The 27,164-nt window shown below is 40.2% G+C and overlaps 16 protein-coding genes across 16 annotated transcripts; 8 read left to right on the top strand and 8 right to left on the bottom strand.

Moving 5' to 3' along the window:
• Window positions 1-81: 81 nt before the first annotated feature.
• Window positions 82-1,908, top strand: SAS10 (rRNA-processing protein SAS10; the record flags this gene model as incomplete). The annotated part of the gene is made up of 1 exon (XM_018364138.1): window positions 82-1,908. The coding sequence occupies one exon, from the start codon at window positions 82-84 to the stop codon at window positions 1,906-1,908; it is 1,827 nt and encodes a 608-aa protein (XP_018222939.1).
• A 147-nt stretch (window positions 1,909-2,055) lies between these two features.
• Window positions 2,056-4,773, bottom strand: MSH5 (MutS family protein MSH5; the record flags this gene model as incomplete). Its single annotated transcript, XM_018364137.1, has 1 exon — window positions 2,056-4,773. The coding sequence occupies one exon, from the start codon at window positions 4,771-4,773 to the stop codon at window positions 2,056-2,058; it is 2,718 nt and encodes a 905-aa protein (XP_018222938.1).
• A 276-nt stretch (window positions 4,774-5,049) lies between these two features.
• Window positions 5,050-6,336, bottom strand: CLB3 (B-type cyclin CLB3; the record flags this gene model as incomplete). The annotated part of the gene is made up of 1 exon (XM_018364136.1): window positions 5,050-6,336. One exon carries the CDS (start codon window positions 6,334-6,336, stop codon window positions 5,050-5,052), a length of 1,287 nt encoding a protein of 428 aa, XP_018222937.1.
• Window positions 6,337-6,619: 283 nt separating this feature from the next.
• Window positions 6,620-8,188, bottom strand: CMR1 (Cmr1p; the record flags this gene model as incomplete). The annotated part of the gene is made up of 1 exon (XM_018364135.1): window positions 6,620-8,188. The coding sequence occupies one exon, from the start codon at window positions 8,186-8,188 to the stop codon at window positions 6,620-6,622; it is 1,569 nt and encodes a 522-aa protein (XP_018222936.1).
• Window positions 8,189-8,516: 328 nt separating this feature from the next.
• On the top strand, window positions 8,517-8,867 carry DMO2 (Dmo2p; the record flags this gene model as incomplete). The annotated part of the gene is made up of 1 exon (XM_018364134.1): window positions 8,517-8,867. One exon carries the CDS (start codon window positions 8,517-8,519, stop codon window positions 8,865-8,867), a length of 351 nt encoding a protein of 116 aa, XP_018222935.1.
• Window positions 8,868-9,062: 195 nt separating this feature from the next.
• Window positions 9,063-10,637, bottom strand: STE7 (mitogen-activated protein kinase kinase STE7; the record flags this gene model as incomplete). The annotated part of the gene is made up of 1 exon (XM_018364133.1): window positions 9,063-10,637. One exon carries the CDS (start codon window positions 10,635-10,637, stop codon window positions 9,063-9,065), a length of 1,575 nt encoding a protein of 524 aa, XP_018222934.1.
• A 527-nt stretch (window positions 10,638-11,164) lies between these two features.
• DHH1 (DExD/H-box ATP-dependent RNA helicase DHH1) lies at window positions 11,165-12,688 on the top strand (the record flags this gene model as incomplete). Its single annotated transcript, XM_018364132.1, has 1 exon — window positions 11,165-12,688. The coding sequence occupies one exon, from the start codon at window positions 11,165-11,167 to the stop codon at window positions 12,686-12,688; it is 1,524 nt and encodes a 507-aa protein (XP_018222933.1).
• A 734-nt stretch (window positions 12,689-13,422) lies between these two features.
• Window positions 13,423-13,746, top strand: MHF2 (Mhf2p; the record flags this gene model as incomplete). The annotated part of the gene is made up of 1 exon (XM_018364131.1): window positions 13,423-13,746. One exon carries the CDS (start codon window positions 13,423-13,425, stop codon window positions 13,744-13,746), a length of 324 nt encoding a protein of 107 aa, XP_018222932.1.
• Window positions 13,747-14,044: 298 nt separating this feature from the next.
• On the bottom strand, window positions 14,045-15,415 carry ENT1 (epsin; the record flags this gene model as incomplete). Its single annotated transcript, XM_018364130.1, has 1 exon — window positions 14,045-15,415. One exon carries the CDS (start codon window positions 15,413-15,415, stop codon window positions 14,045-14,047), a length of 1,371 nt encoding a protein of 456 aa, XP_018222931.1.
• A 469-nt stretch (window positions 15,416-15,884) lies between these two features.
• CDC9 (DNA ligase (ATP) CDC9) lies at window positions 15,885-18,152 on the top strand (the record flags this gene model as incomplete). The annotated part of the gene is made up of 1 exon (XM_018364129.1): window positions 15,885-18,152. One exon carries the CDS (start codon window positions 15,885-15,887, stop codon window positions 18,150-18,152), a length of 2,268 nt encoding a protein of 755 aa, XP_018222930.1.
• Window positions 18,153-18,272: 120 nt separating this feature from the next.
• Window positions 18,273-18,848, bottom strand: CDC36 (CCR4-NOT core subunit CDC36; the record flags this gene model as incomplete). The annotated part of the gene is made up of 1 exon (XM_018364128.1): window positions 18,273-18,848. The coding sequence occupies one exon, from the start codon at window positions 18,846-18,848 to the stop codon at window positions 18,273-18,275; it is 576 nt and encodes a 191-aa protein (XP_018222929.1).
• Window positions 18,849-19,094: 246 nt separating this feature from the next.
• Window positions 19,095-19,688, top strand: FAP7 (nucleoside-triphosphatase; the record flags this gene model as incomplete). Its single annotated transcript, XM_018364127.1, has 1 exon — window positions 19,095-19,688. The coding sequence occupies one exon, from the start codon at window positions 19,095-19,097 to the stop codon at window positions 19,686-19,688; it is 594 nt and encodes a 197-aa protein (XP_018222928.1).
• Window positions 19,689-19,989: 301 nt separating this feature from the next.
• NRP1 (Nrp1p) lies at window positions 19,990-22,113 on the top strand (the record flags this gene model as incomplete). Its single annotated transcript, XM_018364126.1, has 1 exon — window positions 19,990-22,113. The coding sequence occupies one exon, from the start codon at window positions 19,990-19,992 to the stop codon at window positions 22,111-22,113; it is 2,124 nt and encodes a 707-aa protein (XP_018222927.1).
• Window positions 22,114-22,405: 292 nt separating this feature from the next.
• On the bottom strand, window positions 22,406-23,563 carry SFA1 (bifunctional alcohol dehydrogenase/S-(hydroxymethyl)glutathione dehydrogenase; the record flags this gene model as incomplete). Its single annotated transcript, XM_018364125.1, has 1 exon — window positions 22,406-23,563. One exon carries the CDS (start codon window positions 23,561-23,563, stop codon window positions 22,406-22,408), a length of 1,158 nt encoding a protein of 385 aa, XP_018222926.1.
• A 652-nt stretch (window positions 23,564-24,215) lies between these two features.
• On the top strand, window positions 24,216-24,875 carry UGX2 (Ugx2p; the record flags this gene model as incomplete). The annotated part of the gene is made up of 1 exon (XM_018364124.1): window positions 24,216-24,875. One exon carries the CDS (start codon window positions 24,216-24,218, stop codon window positions 24,873-24,875), a length of 660 nt encoding a protein of 219 aa, XP_018222925.1.
• Window positions 24,876-25,005: 130 nt separating this feature from the next.
• On the bottom strand, window positions 25,006-26,592 carry UGA3 (Uga3p; the record flags this gene model as incomplete). The annotated part of the gene is made up of 1 exon (XM_018364123.1): window positions 25,006-26,592. One exon carries the CDS (start codon window positions 26,590-26,592, stop codon window positions 25,006-25,008), a length of 1,587 nt encoding a protein of 528 aa, XP_018222924.1.
• Between the last annotated feature and the right edge of the window lie 572 nt (window positions 26,593-27,164).

Here is a 27,164-nt window from a genome sequence, read left to right as displayed (position 1 = left end):
ATCTCATTTAAACAGTTTGTGTAAGCGATTTACAAAGGAGAATAGGCATATTTACTGTAGAGCACTGTGATCTAGCAAAATATGGTTGCTAAAAGATCAAACAGAAGCAAGGCCCCCAGTAGTAGGGATGAGACCGATCCATATGGCTTGAACGAAGTTGACGATTTTGCTTCAAAGAGGGAAAAAGTTTTACTTGGAAATTCCACTCTTGCTGGCGGTGCTAACAATGATGACGATGATCCATTATTAGAAGATGAGGAGGAAGAAGAAGTTTTGGCTATGGACGATGCTGATGAGTCTTCAGATGATGAAGAAGAAGAAGAAGAAGAAGAAGAAGAAGAAGAAGAGAAACTGGATGGTGCTGAAGCTTATAAGAAGATATTTGGCAGAAACTTAGAAACCGATCAGCCTCTAGAAGAAGATGAAGAGCACGGTATGCTGGATAACGAAAATGCCTGGGGCTCTACAAAAGGCGAATACTATGGGGCTGATGACTTGGATGATGAAGAAGCAGCTAAAGAAATTGAAAAGGAAGCATTACGACAACAAAAGAAGCATTTGGAAGAACTCAATATGAACGATTATTTAGATGAGGAAGAAGAAGAAGAGTGGGTTAAAAATGCTAAGGAATTTGACATGGGTGAATTCAAGAGCTCGACCAAACAGCCAGAAACGAAGGTTTCCATCAAGGATATTTTAAATATGGATGGCGAAGCAAGAGACAACTATTTAAAAACAATGTTTCCTGAATTTTCTCCACTTTCCAAAGAATTTACAGCGCTAGCACCCAAGTTAGAAGAATTAAAGAAATCTGAGGAAAACGAATTCTCAAAATTAAAAGTAATTGCTCTTGGAAGCTATCTAGGTACAATATCGTGCTACTATAGCATCATGCTTCATGAGCTCCATAATAATGAAGACTTCACTTCCATGAAGGGACATCCAGTCATGGAAAAGATTTTAACAACAAAGGAGATTTGGAGGCAAGCTAGTGAACTACCATCCGATTTTGACATGATTGAAGAAGAGGGATCCGAAAGCGAAGGAACGTCAAACATTGAAGCATTCAATGAGGATAAGTTGAATGCTTTGGAGGGCGATGAAGTTTCCAGCGTGGAAGAAAGCGAACAAGAACAGAATGAAGACGGCGAAGAGGATGAAAGCGACGATGACGTGGATATTGATGATTTTGAAGAATATGTAGCCCAATCGCGTGTACCTTCAAAACCAAAATCATCAGCTACATCTGAAGCTGATGATTTTGTAGAATCTGAAATTGCTGATGTAGATGCACAAGACAAAAAGGCCCGTAGGAGAACTTTACGTTTCTACACATCCAAAATTGACCAACAGGAAAATAAAAAAATAGACAGATTTAAAGGTGATGATGATATTCCATATAAAGAACGTTTATACGAAAGACAACAACGTCTGTTGGAAGAGGCTCGTAAACGTGGTGTGCATGACAATAATGGTGCTGATCTAGACGGTAAGGAGTATGGCCCAGAAGATGAGGCAGTTTCTAAGAGTATCAATACCGAAGGTGAGAACGACTACTATCAACAAATACAAAGAGGTAAGCAAGACAAAAGAGCCTCCCGTAAACAAGCTCATAAGAACGCTGTTATTGCTGCAAGGGAAGGCAAATTAGCTGAATTGGCTGAAAACGTTGCGGGTGACGGTAAGCGTGCTATCAATTACCAAATCTTGAAGAACAAGGGTCTAACGCCTAGAAGAAACAAGGACAACAGAAACTCTCGTGTCAAAAAGAGAAAGAAGTACCAAAAAGCGCAAAAGAAACTCAAATCTGTTCGTGCTGTTTATTCTGGTGGCCAAGCTGGTGTCTATGAAGGTGAAAAGACAGGTATTAAGAAGGGTTTGACAAGATCTGTCAAATTCAAGAACTGATAACAAATCATATTTCTAGTATTTAGTGTATTTTGGGGAGTCTGATTTTGTACGTATATCTCACATAGAAAAGAAAGCTAAAGAGGCTTGACATTGATTAATATATATATATATTTTTTATGGGTAAGCGCTTATTATTCCGAAATATTAATGAAAGATGTTCCTTAGTTTGAGTCTAAGATTTTCGGAAGTTGTAGAAGTTTCGAGATCCAAGTCCCAAGATAAAAAATTCTTCACTATTTCTTGATTCTTTTGAAACTCCAATATCTCTTTTTCCGTCAGTTTTCCACAATTTTGAACTATATCATCGCCTCTATTGATCATTTCAGAAAACTCTTCAGCTCTCTTTACTATATCTCCATTTACTCCGCATATTTTGGCACAGTATATACCAAATGACTGCTTTGAAATTCCCTCCTTTATTCTAAACAGAAATGTAATTCCCTCATTTTCACGGGTTTCTTTAACTGGCTTCGTACTCGAGAGGTTGTAATTCTGGTTTATAAGTATATCCGTACAATAATGTTTGATACCAGGTATGTGTTCTGAGAGAATATTCTCGTTAAAGAGTTCATGGAAGTGTGTACATGCAAGAATGCGCGGACATTTTTCATTCTTAGACATGTTTACCATGATTGAGCCGAATAGTGAAGGACCGTCTAAAATATCAGTGCCTTTACCGTATTCATCAATTAAAAGTAAGCTTTTCTCAGTGGCTAAACTCAATGATTTTGCCATTTGCTGGGAATCTAGTGCAAAAGAGCTTTGAGTCTTGTATATTGTCTCCTGGGTTCTAATTCTGGTTAATATTTTATCTACAATTCCAATTTTTGCTCTTTCCGCTGGAACGAAACAACCGATCTGTGCCAGATAGACAATCAAACCAGTTTGAGTAAGATATACTGACTTCCCAGACGCATTGGCTCCAGTTATGATAATGATTCTTTCTTTATCGTTTTTACACCAGCTGAGATCCGAAAACAAGCCACCGTCAACTATTGTGCTATTAGGAATATAATTATTGAGAAATGTTTCGTATAACGCATGTCTTCCATTAATAATTTCTAAGACGCAAGTATCTTCCACTAACTGAGGCTCTACATAATTCCTTTCCATACACACTTGGGAAAATGATATTAGAATTTCCAGCTCACTGAGAAGTACACTATATGTAGAAAATTGCGTCCTCTTTTCTAAGATTTGCTCTTGCAGAGAGAATACAATTTCAATTTCAAAGTCAGAAATTGCTCCATATATATCACCGTATGTTTCGTCGAGTTCTAGAACTCTATCATTCTTAAAGTAAACACATTCTGGGCTTCTGAAAATCTCTTCCCATCCAAGATCTGGTATATTTTTGAGGGTATATTCCATAAAGGCACTTACCGTGACTAAATATCCTAGTTGAGGGATGTATACAGCATTGATCAATTTATCTAAATTTTTTGTTATCTTGGGATCTGTTTGGGGCAAAGAATTGAGTAAAAATGTTTGTGCCTCTCTTGCAACATCTAGCAGAAGGATTTCCAGATGATTATAAATGTTTCTACATTCATCCAATCTTTTGTCAACCCCTGTATTTATTGTGATTGTTTTGGTATCCTTTGAAGTATCAAAATCTATTACAGTTTCTATTTTCCTTAGGCATTTTTTTAGTTCTAGAACGTCGATGTTATTCTTGATGTCATGAAAGATATTTCTGTCGTCGGAATTTAATTTTAAAGAAGATAACAGCTTAAATATGGCAATTCCTTTCTCTAAAAAATTTTTAATTTTAGACCAAGTTCCTAATGTTGATTTACCGCTTCTCAGCTGATTCATAAAACCGAAAGCATCGGGACATCTCTTTATTGATTGGATGAGATCATTAAAAATCATGGTGTTTTGTGTATCCAATAATATCCTAATAATGCTGTACCTTTTCTCTATTTGCTTCTTGCTAGTTAACGGGTTGAAAAGCCAAGACTTTAACATTTTCTTAGCATAATCCGAAGATACTTTATTAAACAGTTCGAATAGGCTAAGGGCACCATTTTCCATCATGCTATCATGTCCTAATTTATGTGCTGTAGGAAACACATTCAAAGCCGATAAACTATTCTCATCCAATACCATTCGATCTTTTATATCGATATACTTTAGGTCGCATATTACATCTTCAAATCCGCTTCTTATCGATCGTCCGGCAATCATGTTGGTAGAGACGGTGCTCGCATTACATTCATCCAGTTCCGTATGTTGTTGCTCATGATTGGAAAGGATACATGTCACCGTGCTTACAGTGACTGTAGTGGTGAATCTACTATTTGACAGTAAGTCGTTTAGTATAATCAAATTATCATGCCCCTTCAATTGCAATGACTGCAAAAGATTCGATTCCTTGAAACGTTTAATTGGTTGCAGTTCTAACCTACAGTTCACCTCGTCACATTTCGTCTTAATGTAATCAAAAATCCAGTCCTCCAACCTTACCGAGACCAAACATATAGTTGGGTTCGTTTCCATTATCAAGAGTCCTGAGATCAGGCTAATATCGTTTGCAGACTTATTAACCTCATCGATGAGATCATGGGACGCAATTGTAGACCTGTTTACAACATAGTCCTGGTTAAACACTCTTAATATCTTAGTATGGTAGTCCAAAACAGAACACCCCATTTTGCCTCCAGATAGTTCAATGCACATTACAATCTCACCATCATAATCAAAGGAAAGCTGACAAGAAGCGCCGTCTTCGTTATTGGCACTACCCTCGGCGATGACATTGTAACCGCTGGTTACATTTTTATTCTCATTTGGTGGCACCACCTCGGGAATAGTCTCCCCTGTTGCCCTCGAAATTCCAGTAAACCATTGATTAGACATATTCTGTTGAGTAAAGACTTGCTCGGCGAAGCAATCTATGTTCGATGAGCCGTTACGTTGAACGCTTGTTGACCTGAGCTTATAATAGTCAATTAGCCGCTGACGCCACAAATCCGGGTCATGGCCGTATGAAATGTGCGTTGAAAACAGATTGATATTAGCGCGATTTTCAACTTAAAAAGTTACATATGTCTTGTTATTGATGATTAAAGTATTGTGTGCAAAGCCGATGGCAGTACTTTTCGTTTCTGATTTTCTTGTCTCGGGATGAAGTTTTTAGTTAGATCGATCTACTCTGTGTTCAGCTAATGCTATCCATTTGGCTACCACCTGTGAAGAATGCAAATAACGACGCGAAGAATATTTTCTCCATATGGCGTTATGACGTTTGGATGCATACCTGCAATTTTCTAAGATAATGGTGGCGAGTGGAAGAACTTGCTCTTGGGTGTAGTTGGAATAGTAAACATGCCCCAAGGACCATTGGTTCTGTCCCAAAATCACTTTACTTAGAAAATAAGCACCCGCAGCCAACCAACTGGGTTGCGCGGAGATCAGTCGGTCGTCCATTATCGTGCATTCCAACAAATACTTAGCCAGCGTTCTTGTATCATGCTCGTAGTCATCAGCTTTGCTGATTCTTCGCAAAAATGACATTGGACCGGGCCATCCCAGTTCAAATTCTAAGCCATTCAATATGGTTCTTTCTGCGTCCAACAAGTCTTCTCTTGAGTAGCAATTTTCTGACATGTATACGAAATCTTTGATTGTGGGGCAGTTGATTTCTTCATACTTGGCAGCAATAAACAGCGAAGCAGCACCTACGAGCTGGAACCTATTGACGGGAACGACCTCTTTGCATAGATACCTGTCTATTATATTGATGCAAAGATATAATGTTTCCGGTAAAAGTTGGAATTTTTCATGAACTTGCACAATCCAATCTATCAGCGTACTTCGAAACGACCACCTTAATTCCGGCTGTCTATCCATATAGTACGGATCGGGTTTGTATGATTCTTCCAGCTGCTTCATATACAAAAATATTTCGTTCGACAATTCAGCAACCATGACCACATCGTACACGTCGTCATCATTAGGATCCAATGTAGTTCTATAATAGGTTTTAAATGCATGTTCCCAGACAGCTTTATCGCTGGCATAATGTTGCAACAACAAAGGTTCTCGATCTTCTCCCTCATCGTCTTCGCTCTCTTCGTAATCCTCATCAACGGTCTCTTCTCGTTCTTTCCCCGTCAGCATGTCATTATGATCTGTTTCTCTCCGCTGTGTAGCACCTTCTACCGCAGGCCTCTGCTTCTCAAGTCTCGTGACAGAGTCGGACCGTTCCTTCATCGGAACGGTCTTTGTCCTACTTATGCTATTATTGTTGGAGTTCGTCGCAACTATGTTGGTCACATCACTAAGTGCGACCCTAGGATGCGTGGATGGAACATGCCTCAGGGACCCAGTCCTATGTTTTGTACTAGCTATAGGGGCCATGTTTTCGTCCTCGGGGCTCCTGATATAAGCAGCGCTCATAGATTGAGAATTGTGATGCATCTATGGTAAGCAATGATCAAAAGGCAAAATAATAGGATGTAAAAAAACGAGGGACAGTGATAATAAACGGTCTCCCTATGCAATTTTTCTTTCTTTTTCTCCTAAGCAAGCAGCAAAAAAATTCCGTCCTTTTCTTTCCACCAGATCAAAAAATTGTATTATGTGTCCTTGTTCCTTACATTTCGATATTTTTGTTTTCTTTTGTTTTGTTTCTTTGTTTTTCCGCTCGTTCTGAGGAAAAAGCGAAAAAAACGTGCATCTTCGGGTAATGGAAATTTTCTCTTTATTGTTCCTGCTTTATGGCCTGCGAGTCATCGGAGAAGAGGAAGATCTTTCCACTGGAGTTCCCACCGGCAATCCAGTTCTGCAGTGGGTGCCAACTGACCACGGCAGGGACAGTGGCTGTGGGCAAGTGGGCCAATTGTTGGCCGTCGCTGTTGTAAATGTCGATAGCGCGCTTCATGTTGGCGATGGCGAACACATTCTTGTTCGGCTTGAATCTAGCCTTAAGGATGCTGGTCCATCTCCCCGTTTGGCAGTTGTGCTGGATGGTCAATTTGGGCTGCAGGTCTGTGACGAGGCTACCACTGCTCTTGACGTCAAACAGACGGACAGTGTCATCGTAGCCGTTGCATACCAGGGTCCCGTCTGTCGGGGAGTACGAAACCGCAGAGACGCTTAACCTCGAGTCGTAGGTGGAAACGATTTCGTGGCTGGGGTGGTCTTCGTATTGGGACCACTCCGGCTTCTCCACAAGGTTTCTCGTGTCCCAGATCTTGAGTGTTCTGTCGAGAGACCCGGTGGCAATCTCGTAGGGCCTTAGCGGGTTTATGGCCATAGACCCTATCTTCTTGTCGGCCAGTCTTCGCAGTTTGTACTCTGAAGTTTTTGCTCTCGTGTCAAAAGTGGTAAATTCACCACCCAGTGTAGTAAGGAACAAAACATGCGGGTTCTCGTAACTAAACTGGCAATCGCTGATTCCTAGTGGATCATCATATTCATTTTTTAAAGTGAGCACCTCTTCGCTTTTTAAATTGTTCAGGTGAACAGACCTGATGCTCCCGTCATACGAGGTCAGCAGAATTTTTGATGTATTTGTTGGGAAGCAATCAATACGGCCGACGTTCTTCGTGAACAGTTTCACCCTGGTGATATCAGGCTCTTCGATTCGATCTTCTTCACTATCACCTAAGGGTTCATCTCTCACGTTCCAAAAGCCGACGGTGCCACCGGTGTCACCTGCAATGATCAGCTTCTTTTCTACGGCAGGATGGAAGTATGTGGCTGAGATCCTTTCGTAAGTGACCTTGATCTCATTAGGTTGAAAAACATCGTACAAATCCAAATCAAATTCGTCCATGCCCACGACATCCCCTTGCCTCTTTTTTATTTCGTCAAAAAAATCGCCAGATGAAAAACTGCCATTATTGAATCTCTTGAACTTCTCCAAAAGGGCATCCTCGTTTTCATCCTTTATCAAGTCACTCAATTTTACATCTCCAATTACCGGTTTTTCTTTCATTTCGTCGATGAAATTCCTGTCATGGCCATCGGGAGAGCCCATCTTGAGCAATTGGTTATCGTTCAAGTCAGGTATTCCTTTGGTATTATCTGCAGCCTCTCCCCTCAGTCTTCTTGATCTTCTGGTAGGTAAAGAAGGACTAGCAGACTTTTTCGCCCTGATACTAGTCGTCTTTTGTTTCTTTTTGACGGGAGCCTTGGCTTTGTCTACCACACCGGCCTCATGTTTGATTTGAGATGCCACCCCTGAAAGATGAAGTTTCTTTAGTAAATCATTATTCCTTTTAATGTTCTCTTGACGCTTTCTTTGGAACTCTGTTAACTCAGGCATCTTGACTAAGGAACCTGTTCTTTCTTTTCTCAGTATTAAAACTAACTAGTTATATGTGTTTATTATTGAATAGCAAATGCAAATGTGTCAATTTAGCTACTTCCCCTTTGAAAATTACTGAAATTTGTCTTTACCTGTTTTGGCGTTATTATAATGAAAAATCGGAAAAACCTGAAAATTAACAGAAATACGCGTCAAGTGGGCCCTCGGGCGAAAATCAACGATGTGCCTCTGAAAAAGGTACGAGCGTATAAAATGAACATGGTCATTGTGTGCGAACAATAGAGAAAGCCCCCTTAAGCAGGCAAGGCACAAGAGGCGAATAACAATGAGTAACATATTGGCAGTTTTTAATCCTCCACCACAAAGGGAGCTAGAAAAGGAAGAGACTATGGACTGTGTTCCCTGCCAGGTCATGAGCACCATGTTTTCTGTTGGATTTGGTTCCTACTTGGCATCTGGGAAGCCATTCAAATATGGCAAGAAAGATGCCAAGAAGGGCATTTCGTTAGCGGAGTTTGAGAAGAGAAACCCACAATGGTGGAAACTAACTTTACGTAGCTTTGGTGGGTTATTGATAGCCTTTGGGCTCGTCCGAGGTACCGAAGGTTGGTTGTGGCATAAAAATAAAGAATATAAGAATTACAAGAAACTAGCTAACGGTGAAAGCACGAACTAGTTAATGTGCTCGGAGAGCTGCTCTCGTTCGTGCATTTTTTCTTGTATATAAATATGCTACTGTTATGAATACATTTAGAGGTATTGTTACATTTCATTACGAATTGGTTATTGTTTTACATAATATGAAGAGTCTATATATAAATGTAGGTATGAAAGGAGCTAGAAGAAACGAAAGGGAAAACCTGATACGTTTCTATGTGCTTGTATTTGGAGTGTTCAAATTTGTTGATTTTTCACATTGTCTCTTTTCCAGTTTAGCACGTTCTAAGGCTTCTCTTTTTAAATTCTTATCCTCCTTTATCTTGGATTTAATCTTTTTACACCAGTGTCTGAATTTGTCGTCTTTGGATGCTGTTGCATATTTTAGTATAAGGTCGTGGTGTAACAATTCATTAATCGACGATCTCTCCCTTTCGTTCTTGATACAACATCTATTAACGAAATCTGTCAGTTCTTTGGAGAAAACGCGATCCTTGGGTAACCTCGGTGAAGGCTCATTAACAATCCTCTGTAGTAGATCTAGTATACCATCGGGTGTGTCGTTATGCCCACCTAAGGGAAACTCCCCGGTTACCAACTCGATGATCATCAACCCCAACGACCAGACGTCTCCCTTGATGGAGTAAACATTCCCTTGTATCCTCTCGGGCGACATGTAAGTGGATGTCCCAACAAATGTATCAGCTATAGAGTTTACTAGTTTTTTGGAAACACCAAAATCACATAATTTGATCTGCCCTTTACTATTAATCAGAACATTGGAAGGCTTGATATCACGGTGAATAATCTTATACTGTCGATACAGATGGTCYAACCCGTTAAGCACGCCATGTGATATCTTTGATATGGTAAGTTCGTTAAACCAAGTTTTTTTATTCGAAACTGTTCCTCTTTGGACAAACCTTTTATAAACAGATAATATCTTATCTAAAGAACCACAGTCTGAATATTCCATCAATATGATGATTTCATTGTTTATATGCTGATTGTAATATGCACCATAGAAGGTAATAATGTTTTCGTGAGGCTTGACATTTTTGACAATGGATAACTCCCTGACTAATTGGTTGATAATGGTACTATTGTTCTGTTCCACAGGAATGGTCTTCTTGGCCACGATTTTAGAATCAGGAACGTGCAATGCTTTCACTACAGTCCCTGAGTTCCCAGCGCCGATTTTCCCCAACTGAACCAAATCCTGTAGTTGAATATAGTTATCACTTGAGTTTCCCGATAACGTATCCTTCAAATCCGCAGTGGTTGGCGAAAGGCTTTCCTCCAAGGGCGGCAGTAATATTGAGTGCTCGTTTTCGATAGGTGTAGCAACGGTTGACAACCCTTGTATCGTAGATGGGGTAGAATTTGTAGATGATGGCGATAGTCCAAAATTATTACTGTACGCGTCTATTATGCATGGAGTAGACAAAGAAGAAGAAGACGCAGACGCACATGGCGATTGCGATAGCGATGCCAGGACCAACACAGATTCGTTTTGCGGTTGCTGAATGACCACGGCGTTTGGCTGACGTTCTGCCTGTTCATTTACAGATGCATCCAGCGTCAGTTTTTTTTTTATGCCTCTTCGCAAGTACAAATTACTGTTGTTTTGTACCGCGTTGATATTGGACATCAACTGGCCTTCTATTCGAGAGGGTCGTTGGTGAGCCTCTGTCTTTTCCTGCATTTCGCCATTGCTGGCCAAATCTGCCTGTAGGTTCAGATTAAGCCCCTTCAAATTTCGTCTTTGTAAAGTTTTCCGTTGAAACATGACCGCTAATACACCGCAACGCACAATCGATCTGAATTAATGAACCCTACCTATCAAAGCCAGCATTGTCCGCTATCTGGCTGATCTTTATTGTATTTCACTAAAAGGTAATAGTATAATAACGCTGTTACCCCACGAATCGCTTACAACGAAGCTGTCACTCGAAAAAGGGAGGAAAAAAATTTCATAAGAGAGAGGACAACACAATTTCGAAACGAGTGGCCACTTTTAACACTGATGTTTTGCAAAGAAAAACCAGTACCGACAAAAGTGTTTAGTTTCTATTTGTACATTTATTTTTCATTATTGAATTCAGTTTTGTTATATCCACATTTTTTTAAGACAACAAACTCAATATTTTTCGTCGTAAAGGATTGAACAACAACAACAATAGCAAATATACAAATATATTATTCCTAATAGAAAGATAGACTCAACAAATCTTCGTTTTTAACCTTTTAATTTCTTTATAACTGCATTGCCATTACCATAATAAATTATCACAGGCCCAGAATACGAAAGCAATAATGAGTTCCACCAATAATAATTTCAACACTAATAATAACAGTAATACAGACCTCGATCTGGACTGGAAAACTACATTGAATATTCCCAAGAAGGATACCAGACCACAGACCGACGATGTTTTGAACACAAAGGGTAATACTTTTGAAGATTTTTATTTGAAAAGAGAGCTGTTGATGGGAATTTTTGAAGCCGGTTTTGAAAAGCCATCCCCCATTCAAGAAGAGGCTATTCCTGTAGCAATAACCGGTAGAGACATATTGGCAAGAGCCAAGAATGGTACAGGTAAGACCGCCGCGTTTGTCATTCCAACATTAGAAAAAGTCAAGCCAAAATTAAATAAAATCCAAGCATTGATCATGGTTCCCACAAGGGAATTAGCTCTACAAACTTCACAAGTCGTCCGTACATTGGGTAAGCACTGTGGTATTTCATGTATGGTTACCACTGGTGGTACCAATTTGAGAGATGACATTTTAAGACTAAATGAAACAGTTCATGTTTTGGTTGGTACTCCTGGTAGAGTGTTGGATTTGGCCTCAAGGAAAGTAGCAGATCTATCTGATTGCTCTTTGTTCATCATGGATGAAGCTGATAAAATGTTATCCCGTGATTTTAAAACAATAATTGAACAAATCTTGTCTTTTTTGCCACCAACTCACCAATCTCTATTATTTAGTGCTACTTTCCCATTGACAGTCAAGGAGTTCATGGTTAAGCATTTGCATAAACCTTATGAAATTAATTTAATGGAAGAATTAACTCTAAAGGGTATCACCCAATACTATGCCTTCGTGGAAGAAAGACAAAAACTGCATTGTTTAAACACTTTATTTTCCAAGCTACAAATTAATCAAGCTATCATTTTCTGTAACTCTACGAACCGTGTAGAATTGCTAGCCAAGAAGATCACCGATTTAGGTTATTCGTGTTATTATTCCCATGCCAGGATGAAACAACAGGAAAGAAACAAAGTGTTCCACGAGTTTCGTCAAGGTAAAGTTCGTACTTTGGTCTGCTCGGATTTATTGACCCGTGGTATTGATATTCAAGCTGTTAATGTCGTTATCAATTTTGATTTCCCAAAAACAGCAGAAACTTACCTACATCGTATTGGTAGATCAGGTAGATTTGGTCATTTAGGTTTAGCAATCAATTTGATCAATTGGAATGATCGCTTCAACCTCTACAAGATTGAACAAGAATTGGGTACTGAAATTGCCGCTATTCCAGCCACAATTGATAAATCATTGTACGTGGCCGAAGACGATGAAACTGTTCCTGTTCCATTTCCTATTGAACAGCAAAGCTACCATCAACAAACAACACCTCAACAACAATTACCACCTCAGCAACAATTCGCTATTCCTCCACAACAACATCACCCACAATTCATGGTTCCTCCTCCACAACATCATCAACAACAAGCGTATCCTCCATTACAAATGCCCCAACAGCAAGGGTACCCTCCACAGCAGGAACATTTCATGGCAATGCCACCAGGACAACCACAACCCCAATTTTAAGGAGGCCGGGAAAAAAAAGAAAACAATACGCAAAGGGGGCTTGTTTTCTAGTTGTCCGTTACTATTTTTTTTCTTTCTCTTCAAGCTGCTAATTGTGAATTATTGTATTCTGTAACCATACTGTTACCATTGATTTAACGCCGAACAAGGAATCGGTTGTTACTTCGATTTTTTTATCCATTTCTACTTTTTCTTTTATTTTCTCTCTTTTTACTCTCTGTGCTAACTCTTTTTTCTGTTATTTGCACGCCTTTTTATTACTATCACTCTACTACCTCTTTTTGTTTATGAAAAAATATCTCAAACCGCTTCATTCTTTTTCCCAGTTTCATTTGTAACTAATATTATCGTCCACATCAAGAGCTCAAATGCTCTTGCACAGTTTCATCGACGCTCTCGCTTTTTTAGCTAATTTTTTATTGTCACCATTTTCACAATAAACTACTCATTTCAACTGACAAGATGAAATTTCCCTTGAATATTCTTTTCTTTTTTGGGGTTTTTTTTTTACAACCTTTTTTTTTTTTTTTTTTTTTTGGAGAGCAATCTCAAGGAAAGAATACTATGTATATGTATATAAATATATATAAACAAAACAGTTTAGATAAATAAATCAATTAAAAAGATACATGTATTTCTATTAATCTCAGCCTTTTTTTTCTTTGTCTACTGCTTACTTTGCCTTCTTTCAGGCAGGTTCAATAAACCTGTCTCGCTTTAAAACGGAAAAATATATGTATATCCAAAATGATGTTCGCACTCAGATCAATGTAGGAAGAAAAAGAGAARCCATTGGTGTATGTATGGATGAGATGATGTTATCCAAAGAGGCATTAATAAAAATCATAAGCCAGAACAATGGTAACAAGAATATAAAAATCGATGATGAAGTCATACCGATGATACAAAAATATTTGGATGTTTTCATTGAAGAGGCGGCGTTGCGATCACTGCAATCCCACAAAGATTCTACTGAAGCCCACGACGGCGATGGGCCCTTCGAATTATCGCATTTGGATCTAGAGCGTATAGTTGGTCTACTGCTAATGGACATGTAGATGGCGCGTTACATTTCTCGATCGCGGAGCAGCTCCATACAGGGATACCAAATTAAAACCCGTTTCCCTTGTTTTACCGTTCGAGCTGGACTGTGTTAGATATCAGAAAACTTTCCTAAGTCAATGTGTGCTTACTATACAAATATATATATATATATATATATATATATATACTGGGTGGTTGCGTAGAATGTAGCACTGAAGTAACTAAACTAACTAGTCCATATATATTATGCTGATGTAAACAATGCTCATCTGGTTGGAAATGCGAACGGGAGTTTGCAATGATACAACTACTTCAAAGATCAATTAAAGCATAGCCTTGGCTATTTGAGCTGTTAGTTTGAGATTGTTGCTGTTGTTGGTTCCCAAATCCGTAGCCTGTTTGTGTTGGTACAACGTTGGTACTTGGCAGACCCGTATATTGACTGTTTAGGAATGGATTATGCTTTGGGTCATTGGAAACTTGCCTATAGCCTGTACCCTGGGAGTTAATGAATGTCCCCGTCTTGGTATGTTGAGCGGGAACACGGGTATCCCCGAAGTTACCAAATGTGTCAATGCCCGTGCCTGTGCCTAATAGTTCGTTTAATTTACTGTATTTGTCCGTCATCGATTGATTACCTGTCCTTGTTTGTGTTAATGGCTCCTCCTGTTGTTGTTGTTGTTGTTGTTGTTGTTGCGGCATAGATGACGCGTTCATTGATGGTACATCTTGTCTCTGTGGACTTGCTTCTTGGTTGGGCTTGGCAAATGGGTTGTTGGATGTAGCTTGTTGCTGTTGTAAGGAGGTTAAGTATAGTTGCTGTTGCTGTTCTTGTTGAAACTGTGCTAGCTCTTCTGGTGATATAGGATTACCGAACATATCGTAGTACATTGGTTGTTGTTGTTGTTGTTGTTGTTGTAGTTGAAGTAGTTGTTGTTGTTGTTGTTCTAGTTGGAACTGTGCATACTCTTCGGGCGTGATTGGATTGCCAAAGATATCGTAGTACATGGGTTGTTGCTGTTGCTGTTGTGCTTGCATTCTTTGTAAGTCCTGTAATCTCTTTAACTCCTCTTCCTCTTTACTCAATTGCAAGGCGGTTTCGTAGTCCTCGTCCTGCTTTCTTCTTCTTTCATCTTCATCCGCAGTCATTCTGCTAGCATCAATGGCTCTCTGCAAATCGTCATCATCCTCGCCGTCACGGTTGGTTCCTCTTGTCCTTCTTCCTCCCCTGTTCCTGCCCTTGATGTTCATGTTCCTTTCTTCGTTTAGCCTCTCTTCGTCGGACAACAATGACGTCAATTCTTTAGCCTTAACTCTGACAATTTGGCCCTGATCTACGCCTTCATCGTCATCGTGCCTGAACTCCTTCAACGTCTTGATGATGTACAAGTTCTCTCTACACCAAAGAACACAGTTTTCGCTACCAAATCTAATTAGGTAGTCCAACACAGTCAGCGCTTTCGCGATGTGTCTCCAGTACTTCCCCTTATCGTTCAGCCTCTTGTCAAGCATATCCATGATCTCGAAAAAATCTACACTATCATACGACTTTTCTGCCAGTTCTATCAACGAGTCTTTGGACACCTGATTATTGTCGTTGGACGTGGCATTTCTCACCAACACCTGGGTAGAAGAGTAACCCTTCACCAGATTCTTCGCAGACCTAACAAGCTGCTTTGACATAATCCTTGTACCTCTTAACTTTGACTTCGTCTTCCTTATTTGTATCCCATACGAACCGCTCCTTCTCTAAGTTCTTTCAAACTCCTATTTGTCTTATAAAACAGCCTTTCACTATCACCCGGACGGGCATCGATCGTCTATTGTTTGCGATTGGCAAACGTTTGAGCATCTCCAGCGTTTCCTTTGCACCATACGAAATCGTTCAAGGTAACTACTAAGGCCCACTATAGACTTCAAGAAGCTGCCGCTAGCCCGGTACGTTCTTCTGTCACATCTTCATCTCTAGCGCGATGCATTCTTTCAGTAAGCATAACATGGCTGATGGAATTTTTCACTAGACGCGAAAACGCGTTAAGGCGAAATTTTGCAGCAAAAGGCTAATCGTTTATGCACTGCTTCATGATGGTAGTAATGATGATTTGACTTTGTGTTTTGAAGCAGCATATAGCGCCGCCACTTTACCAATTACATGCGCAGATCACTGGCTGGCCTCACTTTCACACATTTACGTCCCTCGAGTCCAAGATCGCTGCTATTCATGTCATCCTCATTACCTTCCTCTGCCGGTAAGAAACCAAAACAGGCTACTTTGGCTAGGTTCTTCACGTCCATGAAGAATAAGCCGCCAGGAGGCTCTTCGTCTCCTGAGAAGGCCACCAAACACAAGCTTGAAAGTGGCATAAACGGGATTAATAGTGAAGGAGCGTCTGCTATAAAGAAACTGAAGCATGTGTCGGCCGTGCAAACGCCGGTGGAGCCGTCTGATATGAGTAGCAACAACTCTTCTCTACCGTCATCTGCTCCCTCTTCTAGCGGTGTTGATGCGTCGCAAAAATCTCGGGAGCTCACTCCCAAGGTCGAAGAAGAACAGGGCCCGATTGAGAATGACCACTACTCATCCAATATCCCCTATTCCGAAGTCTGTGAAGTCTTCAATGAGATCGAAGCCACCTCTTCTCGGTTGGAAATTATTAGGATATGTTCCGACTTCTTTACAAAGATAATGAAGCAATCATCTAAGAATTTGATACCTACCACATATCTTTTTATCAATAGGTTGGGCCCCGATTATGAGCCTGGTTTGGAATTGGGCCTTGGTGAAAATCTTTTAATGAAAACAATCAGTGAATCCTGCGGCAAATCAATGAGCCAAATTAAACTAAAATACAAGGAAATCGGAGATTTGGGTGAAATAGCTATGGGCGCGAGAAACGTTCAACCCACAATGTTTAAGCCGAAACCCTTAACTGTAGGCGAGGTCTTTAAAAGTCTACGAAGTATTGCAAAGACCCAGGGTAAAGATTCGCAACTGAGAAAAGTCAAGCTTATCAAAAGAATGTTAACCGCATGCCAGGGTGTAGAGGCTAAGTTTTTGATTAGATCCTTAGAATCAAAACTAAGAATAGGTCTTGCTGAAAAAACAGTGTTGATATCTTTATCCAAAGCACTTTTACTTCATGGTGGAAATGAGGAAAGTTCTCGTGTTGATGATATCCCCATGGACGCCTTGGAAAGTGCTCAACAAAAAATCAGAGATGCATTTTGTCAAGTACCAAATTATGAGCTCGTCATCAATTCATGCTTGGAACATGGTATCATGAATCTGGACCAATTTTGTACTTTAAGACCAGGAATTCCATTGAAACCGATGTTGGCTAAACCCACAAAGGCAATCAATGAAGTTTTAGACAGATTCCAAGGTGAAACTTTTACGTCGGAATACAAATACGACGGGGAAAGGGCCCAAGTACATTTGTTAGATGATGGTACGATGAGAATCTACTCCAGAAACGGTGAAAATATGACTGAAAGATATCCAGAAATCAGAATCACAGATTTCATTCAAGATATAGATGCCACCAAGAATTTGATCCTGGACTGTGAAGCTGTAGCTTGGGACAAAGAACAAGGGAAGATTCTACCATTCCAAGTTCTAAGTACAAGGAAACGTAAAGACGTGGAATTGAGTGATATCAAAGTAAAAGTCTGTCTCTTTGCATTTGACATCCTTTGCCACAACGGTGAGAGATTGATCAATAAATCTTTGCGAGAAAGAAGAGACTGCTTAACTAAAGTTACGAAGGTTGTTCCTGGGGAATTCCAATACGCCACTCAAATAGTAACGGATAATCTCGATGAACTGCAGAAGTTTCTCGACGAATCCGTCAATCAATCATGCGAAGGTTTAATGGTCAAAATGCTTGAAGGTCCTGAATCACATTATGAACCAAGCAAAAGATCAAGAAATTGGCTRAAGTTGAAAAAAGATTACTTAGAAGGTGTCGGAGATTCCTTGGATCTTTGCGTCATAGGGGCATACTATGGCAGAGGTAAAAGAACAGGCACGTATGGCGGGTTCCTTTTAGGCTGTTACAATCAAGATTCGGGAGAATTTGAAACCTGTTGCAAAATCGGGACAGGATTTTCTGATGAAATGTTGCAGCAACTTCATGAAAGATTAACCCCTACGATAATCGATGGACCAAAGGCCACGTTTGTTTTTGATTCCAGTGCTGAACCAGACGTATGGTTTGAACCCACGACTCTGTTTGAAGTACTGACGGCAGATCTTTCCCTATCACCCATTTATAAAGCCGGGAGCGCAACTTTCGATAAAGGTGTTTCGTTAAGATTTCCTAGGTTTCTACGTATAAGAGAAGATAAGGGTGTCGAAGATGCCACTTCTTCAGAACAAATTGTGGAATTGTACGAAAACCAGTCTCATATGCAAAATTAGATGTGTATACTGTTGTTTTAATAACTATCACTATTTATAAAAAGAGATCTTTTCGTTTTCTTTCACAAAAGCACTCTACCTGAAATGACAATTATTTACTTATCTCATCTTTTCTTCACCTTACATAATAGCATTATAAAACAACAAGAAATCTCTTTGACATTTCTCCCATCTTTGCGGATCAAAAAACACGTATGATCCTCTTTCGCTTAGCCCATCAGCAGACACGATAGGTTCCATCATGGGGTCCTTGGTGAGCCAGGCCTTTAAGGTCTTGTGGTACCTCCAATTCCTTTTCCTGAGTTCCAAATACGTTAGCTCCTGGATGACTGTACCTGGATGTTTATAAAAAAGAAAGAATAGAGTCTCGTCTTGGAACAAGGCTACACGCTGTTGATCGTTCTGAATGGAATTGAAACATGGTGGAGTTACGTTGGATTGTAATACGCTGGGAATGTTGGTGAAGGACTCCGGTGTGAAAAATCGGGGCTCCACTTCACTTCTAGATGTCTCTGCCCACGGTGACTGGAAAGTATCGAGAACTCTATGGTCCTGTGAATCTCTTGGAATACCCAACGAATAGAGCATAGACGATAAATCCGCTCCTAAAGTCATAGAATGGTCATATGTGCTTGAAAGTTCTTTGTCTTCTTGTTTGAGCAGCGGTACTAATGCTTGCAAACCGAATTTGTCCATTGTGTAAGTGGTGGCGTACTTGTGTCTTCTTTACCCTGTTGATTTGTTCTTAATGCTTAGCTTTCGTTTGAAAATGCTTGGTCTCTTACTTTCATTATGTATGTATTCGCCTCGCTTTTTCGCAGTAAAGAAAATTTATCCTGTATAATAGAAATTGCTATATAACTAGCGCTAGCACTTTTATTCAATATGTAAATAAATCAACTGCAGAAAGGATTGCGTAAAAGAGAGAACTAAATACTCAAAATGGAATCAAGACGGTATGGGCCCAACATTATAGTTACAGGAACACCAGGGTGTGGTAAGTCCTCCACATGCGAGTTATTAAAGGACAAACTAAAAGGCTACAAGTACTACAACATCTCGGATTTCGCCAAGGACAACGATTGTTTTGAAGGATACGACGAAGGTCGTAAATCGCACATTGTGGATGAAGACAAGCTGCTAGATACGCTGGAGCCACTGTTGAGACAAGGAAACAGCATTGTCGACTGGCATGTAAATGACGTGTTTCCAGAGAGGCTGATCGACCTGGTAGTGGTTTTGAGATGCGATAACTCCAAGTTATATTCAAGATTGCACGCAAGAGGGTACCACGACTCCAAAATCGAGGAAAACCTCGATGCCGAGATCATGGGTGTGGTCAAGCAGGATGCTGTGGATTCGTACGAACCGCACATAGTGGTAGAGCTACAAAGCGATACGAAAGAGGACATAGTGTCCAACGTGGCTCGTATCACTGCTTGGGAGAAGATGTGGTTGGAGCAACATCCAGACGGTGTCACGAACGAATACCAAGGAGGCCGCAGTGACGACGAAGACGACGAGGACGAAGAGTAGGTACTACATGACTGTACTCATATATATATATATATATATATATATATATGTATATAATGGTACGTTAACAGCACCAACAATAAATATAAACCAGGGTCCTATGCAAAGTCCTGTGGTACTTTACTTCTATTTTAGTGACATTTTCCCACTGGCCGATGCCGATGCCCAATGAAAAAGTGAAGAGTGAAAAAATTTTCAATACATTCAAGATGTATACGTTGGTTTAAATGCCAATAGAAATACTAAGGAATAGCACCAGGGCAATTTTGCATTGTGATTGTGATTGTTTAATATAGGAACTATGCACTATGTGGTACTAGAGCTGCAAGTCGCCCACCTGCCAGACAGCCCCAAGGATCAGTGTCGCATTGTAAATATGGCATACCAAATTGTGGACGCTGAAACGTTGGCAAGTCATTTCCAGAACGATTCGTCACCCAGCATCGAGATAGATGCGGAGGAGAAAAGTCTGGAGAGCGCAATGGTGCAATTGGATAAAGATATCCAGGACATAATTGGTAACGATGAATTTGTCCTTGTCTCTCTGTGTTCGACTTGGCACATTCGTGTCACTTTACCACGTCAAGCCCGAGATGATGGCTTCATCCTTACTTCTTACTTACAACATCCAAGGCTGTTCGATTTATGGAAGGAGTTTGAGAGATGGTGCGTTAATCATCCTGAAATTATGGGATTAAGGAAAAACATTCTGAATAATAATTCTAATACTAAGAGTAGCAGCATTGGTACTCTAATCAAAAATACAAAGGATTTGAACGAAATGATGAGAATGTTGGATGTTCCAAATGTTGCGGAAGAAGACGATTTCGCCCTAGACAAGCAATCTTTTTTGCAGAGAACAATAGATATACTTTTACAATTACACAGAAAGTGCTCTTCCGCAGAAGATATGAAATGCGTACTGACGCAACCATATGATTCACATACCGATATCAGAAGTTTCTTGCAAGAAAGATCTAAGGTCTTGTACATGAACAATTTACCACCTGACACAACCCAGAGCGAATTGGAATCATGGTTCACCCAGTATGGAGCAAGACCTGTTGGATTTTGGACTGTGAAAAACATTGTGGAAGACACGTCTAATGTTAATAATAACTGGAGTTTGAACAATAGTCCCTATGTGGAAGATCAGGATAGCATTTCTGGGTTCGTTGTATTCCAGACTCACGAAGAAGCTACCGAAGTACTTGCATTGAATGGTAGATCGATATTATCTAATTTAGCAAACACTAAGCAACCGAGAGTAGTGGAACATGTCCTTGAACTCCAGCCGTCTTCCACTAGGGTGCTCGATAAAGCGCAAGAGATTCTATCTCCTTTCCCACAAAGTAAAAATAAACCAAGACCAGGTGACTGGAATTGTCCATCTTGTGGATTTTCAAATTTCCAAAGGCGTACTGCTTGTTTCAGATGTTCTTTCCCAGCTCCATCGAACAGTCAAATGCATAATGTGCTCACAAACAATAATGCTAATAGCAACAAAAACAGCTTAAACAACCGCACCAATTCCGCTGGTTTGAATAACAATAACATAACCGGGAACCCTTCTTATGGTACTCCCGAGTTAAATATGATGGGTAGTACAACACCAACAGCACTAACCTACAATAGAACTCAATTCTCTTCAATGACACCGTTGTCTCGACAAAACTCATTAAACTTAACTCCATCAAGTAGTGGGTCACCCATAAATACGCCGAATAGCTTTGTAGCAAGTAACAATGCTATGCCAAATTATCGTTATACCAACAACATGACTAACAATAACAACAATAACAGCAGCAATATGAATAACATGAACGTTAATAGATATAATGGCAATATGAATATTAATGTCAATGGTAACGGTAATGGCAATGGCAATGGGAACAACGTTAATAGTAATAATGGCGGTAATTCTAATATCGGTATGGGAGGATCAGGATCTAATATACCATTTAGAGCAGGAGATTGGAAATGTTCCACGTGTACCTATCACAATTTTGCAAAAAACGTGGTATGCTTACGCTGTGGTGGTCCTAAATCTGTAAACGCTGATGCAAATGAAACAAACCATTATATAGATGCATCAACGATTGGAACAGGGCCACATGTTCATAATAATAATAATAATAATAATAATAATAATAATAACAATAGCAGTAATAGCACTGTTATTAATAATAATGGTGGTAATAATGGTAATAGTGGCGTCGACGGGAAAGATAACAAAGTTCATGATATTAGTTTGATGGAGTTTGTATCAACACCGTTATCTATGGCAGCAAAGTCAATGAAGGAGGGAGATGGGAGTGTGAACTCGTTCAACGAGTATAAAAGTGATAAGGCAAATGTTAATTTTTCTAATGTTAATGATAGTACTGCTTTCGGGAATGGTTTTAATGGTTCAGCACGTTGGTGATTATTAATAAGCGTGGTCAAAAAAAAAAGAGATATAACTGCATTGTATTTTTATTTTACTTTTTTTTATATATATATTTTTTCTCTCCCTTTGTTTTTTCTTCAGGTCCAATTGATACACTGGGGAATGTAATTATGCATTTGTATATGTAGTTTGATAGATATGTAGGACGTTAATCTTCAGCCAATTTTTTTTACTGTCGGTGAGCATTGATACTAAAAATGTGTATAAAACTATCTGCACTCGAACATTCCAATAACAGAAAAGTGCTTACATAGATTAATTGGTCTATTTATTTTTTATCGAACTTTAAAACAGTTCTTAAGCAATCACCGTGATGCAAATCTTCAAAAGCTTGATTGATTTCTTTGAATGGTCTTCTATGGGTGATAAATTCTTCTACTTTCAAAGCTCCGTTTTGATAGTCTTTGATTAAACCACCCATTTCAGATCTACCTTTGATGCCACCAAACGCAGAGCCCTTCCACACTCTACCGGTGACCAATTGGAATGGTCTGGTGGAGATCTCTTCGCCAGCAGCGGCAACACCAATGATAATAGATTGGCCCCAGCCTTTATGACAAGCTTCCAAAGCGTCTCTCATGATCTTGGTGTTACCAGTACAATCGAATGTGAAATCTAAACCGCCATCAGTCATTTCAATTAGTTTTTCAACAATAGTTTGACCTTTAGCCAAATCTTCCTTGGGGTTGATGAAATCGGTAGCACCAAAATCAAAACAGTATTGTTTTTTTTTGTTGTTAATATCGACACCGATGATCTTAGAAGCACCTCTTGCCTTAGCACCTTGAATGACGGAAAGGCCCACAGTGCCACAACCAAACACAGCGACGGTATCGTTCTTTTGCACATTAGCAGTCTTGACAGCAGCCCCGTAACCAGTAGTCACACCACAACCCAGTAAACTGGCAGCATCTAGTGGAGCCTTAGGATCTATAGCCACCACAGACACATCAGCCACCACGGTGTACTCGGAGAAAGTGGAGCAACCCATGAAATGGAAGATATCCTCGCCCTTATCATTATGAAATCTTGTGGTTTCATCGGGCATGATACCTCTACCTTGGGTGGCCCTAACAGCACTGCACAGGTTGGTCTTACCGGAGGTACAGAACTTACACTTGCCACATTCAGCGGTATATAAAGCAATAACATGGTCACCAGGTTTGACCGTGGTAACGTCATCGCCTACAGATTCCACGATTCCGGCACCTTCATGACCCAAAATGCAGGGGAAAAGGCCTTCCGGATCCGAGCCTGATAAAGTGTACGCATCAGTGTGGCACACGGCTGTATATTCAACCTTAATACGTACCTCGTGTGCTTTTGGAGGGTCCACAGTAATTTCTTCCACACTCAATGGCTTCTTCGCATCGTAAGCGACAGCAGCAATACATTGAATAGGTTTACCAACAGTAGAAGCAGACATTTTATTTCCCGGTTCGTTTTCTTTTCTTGGGCTTGAGAAGAGTGTACTCAATGATCCATGCCAATCACTTGCCCCTGGCCAAATATATATGCACGGAAGCCTTTTCCCCTTCACTCAGATGAAATACTATCGTTATGTAACTTGAGTAGAAAAGGACCCAAACACCGCAATTCAGGGCAAATATACAATCACTTATTCGTTAGGTTGGCTAGCAGCAGCAGGTTTCCTTTAGTGATTTAGATGGATACGTTAGAAGCTGTTGAATTTATCGTGTGGTTGATTATCGTATAGATTAAGAGCTGATCCAGTGCAGAAAAGGGTGCAGCTAGAGAGGAAAAGATAACCATCTTGCGGGGCCAAGTAGCTAAAGCTGTACCTCCTTCAATACTGAACTTGCACGACAAAAATTCAAATCATCCACATATGCTGCTCATCTTTGATTTCGTTTCTTTGTAACAGATCTTTTGTTATGATCAACACGCTGTGAAGGACAATTTGGTGATGTTTTAACTAGCGCCGTTCGGAGCGAGAGTTGGGCGCCTTTTAAAGGGAAGGTCACTATCGATTTGATAAGGAGTCGCAGAGATTATTACTTACTTTGCAAGAATGCAAGCCGACTAGAACGCGTTCCAGAGCAGGTCACAGTATAGTCATGAAGAATAAGGAAAAGCTGATTGTTTATTCAAATGCCAGTTCGGCGTTTGCGTATAGTGCAGAAATAAGGCCAAATTTCAAGATATCGGTGTCTCAAGGCCAAGGTTTTGCTTGGAACCAAGATCTGTTTGCTACGCAGTATCAGCAAGCGTACAAAGTCGTTTACGATGCACACGAGGATGACCTTAATGAACTGATTTCAAAGATCAGGGGCAAGTTACAAGCTAAAGCTAGGAAAAGAAGTAGAATTAATGCTAAGGCTAAAGGAGGCAGGAGTGCAAAGACAAGAAGGGAAGCCGCCGTACTTGAAGATAGCGATGAGGGTGATGATAGGCAGTATCAAAGAATACAAGTTCTTGTAGGCCACGAGTTTCCCAGGGGAAGTCTCTATAAACCTGTGTGGAGTCAGGACCCTCACTCTGGCGACAACGATAGTGCAAGTGAAAGCGAAAGTAGCCATGATGTAGATGTTTTTGGCGGCATGTCGTATTCAAAGATGGCTGAGATGGATAGACCACGCAGGAAGTCCGAGAGGAGCATAAGTTTTGTGGAAGATTCCAAGACGGGGGACTATAGGTACCACATAGGCCAAGTGGATGTGGTGGAGGTGGACTCAGACACACCCGAAAATAACCATCTCAAATGGCTGATATCATGACTTCCTAATTTATCTTTTTTCATTTATCATTATTTTTTTGGTTTAGGTATAATATGTTTTAAATGGGTACTTTAAACAGAAAAAAACTATATAGTATAACAACTGAAGATGCAGGAAGGATGAATCGAGTTTACGCGAAATTAATATTGAAGTCCAACTCATCAATCATATGCACCAAGTTATGTTCGTCGTTTCCCTCTGCTTCATTTTGCCATATTTTCCGTATTAGTAATCTTGCGTTTTGAAAATTATAGCATTTATATCGTTTTAAAATATCATCAAATTTGGCTTCCAAATCTAATTTCTTTTCTATGTCGTCGATCCCGAGACACACACCGTAAATGAAAAGTGGGAAGCACAACGAGCCTTCCAAAAAAGTTCCAATGGCCGTGTCCAACTTGGAATTTAGTCTATTGAGCAGTATTTGCAACTCCAGCGAACCTTTGTCGATCTTCAACAGTGTTATCTGGAAAAACATCAACGTGGAGATTTTCATTATTTCGAATAACTCTAGATAGCAGAATTGTTTATTATCGTCTAAACAGTCCAACGCCATCAGCGAAGGCTGTAATTTATAGAGCTCGACTTGCAAATTAAGTATTTTATCCCCATGCTCTAGCATTTCCTCCTGTTCCATGGTTTGTAGGAATCTTGTCAAATTCGTTACCTGGCCCAGTAATAAAAGAATAGGCTTGTTGATTCCGATCAAAGGGTCTATTTCTTCGATCGGCGAGTCCGCCGGCTCTATAAAGCTGACTGAGTTGGGCAGCGAGGTATGTTCTCTTTGGAAGAATTTCTCATACTGTTCGATGGGGAAAGATGTAGTATTGAAGTTTAAAATGTCGTGGTATATAAAGTTCACGATCAGCCAGTATTTAACAACAGAGTTGAAATTAGGGAAGATAACTCTCTCCTCTAGAGGGGCCTCCTCTGTGGTTGTGGTCAGTATATGGGAAATGTCCTTGCCAACATGGTTCTCGATTAAGTTTTTCCCAATATTCAGCAGTATTTTCCAGAACTTCACATCACCCTGGCAAATCTCCGAGCCACATAGAATCAAGATTTGCGCTAGCGAATACAAGAAACTTAGTTTGTCATAAACATTTGAATCCTCGCTGGTTTTGAGATGTGTTAGCGACATAAATGTGTACCTGTTCGCCAGGTTGACGAATATCTCGTCCTTTCGGAACTCATTAGAGGAAGATATCGACAAATGGTTTGCCGACCAAGCGAGAATGGCGAACAGGATACCGTCGTTCTCGTGTGCCATGGGCAAGAAAATATTCAAGTAGTAGTTCTGGTTCATGGGCGCAATGGAAATGATGTTAGCCAGATGTGACCTATAGTAGTTGTATAACTGCAGCCCCATCGAGTCTAGCTTCTGAGAAATGCAGTCCTCCAGCGGTTTCGACAGGTATATCTGATTATCGTATTCATCCTCATGGCTACGCCGCACATAATTGACCATGGCCGCCCGCTGGTCCCCGTCAGCAGCGTGCTTTTTTTTCTTATGGACCAACTGATGCTGTATGTCAGCCTTTATCTTCTTCAAAGACTGCTTATCCATCGGTTCCGATATGTAGATGCATGGGAAACTCAAGCGACGGCAGTCCCTGCATACAGGCTTGTCCTCCGAGCACCGCTTCTTCCTGATCTTGCAAGTGACACACCCGTCTTTTGAATACTTGAGTTTCAGCTTCTCCACACCATGATACATGCCTCACTCAAACCCTTTTTTCTTGGCAAATATACACTTTTTGAACAATGGCATCTCTCTCTCATATTACCTTAACCTTAAGTAAGACTCTTTTAAATTTCTTTTTTCTAATGACTCAGGCCCTAACAAGCCCTAGTTATCAAAGCCCTACCCAGCACCATTTTCAGCCCTAAATGATCCCGGCGTTAATGCGGCCGTCCGATTGGCTGTGATAAGCCATCGGGGCATATCGCACGTCACGCTTCACGGGATAGATGGGGCCCGCAAATATAAAAAAAAAAGCTGAAATAATTTTGCAGGAAAAAAAAAACATGAAGCGGATGTCTTAGTCATTCATCATCTTTTGAGAGTCTTCTTATCTTATTCAATTTCTTTGCTCTCTATTGTTTTTTTTTCTTTTCACCAAATTAATCAATTCTTGTCCCTTTCTTGATAGCAAACTACTACTCCTCTCCAAACAACAGGAAGATAGGAAGCTGCTATCTCATTCCTACCCCACACGAACAGGATATACTCAGTTGCTCTTTTTTCCCTTCTTTGAGATTATCGAATAGTGTTTAAAGTTTAACTTA

The sequence above is a fragment of the Saccharomyces eubayanus genome, chromosome IV, assembly GCF_001298625.1.
Source record: "Saccharomyces eubayanus strain FM1318 chromosome IV, whole genome shotgun sequence".
In the NCBI taxonomy this organism is placed as follows: Eukaryota; Fungi; Ascomycota; class Saccharomycetes; order Saccharomycetales; family Saccharomycetaceae; genus Saccharomyces; species Saccharomyces eubayanus.
The sequence above is the reverse complement of the archived record's forward strand: the minus strand, read 5'-3'. Positions and strand labels throughout refer to the sequence as shown.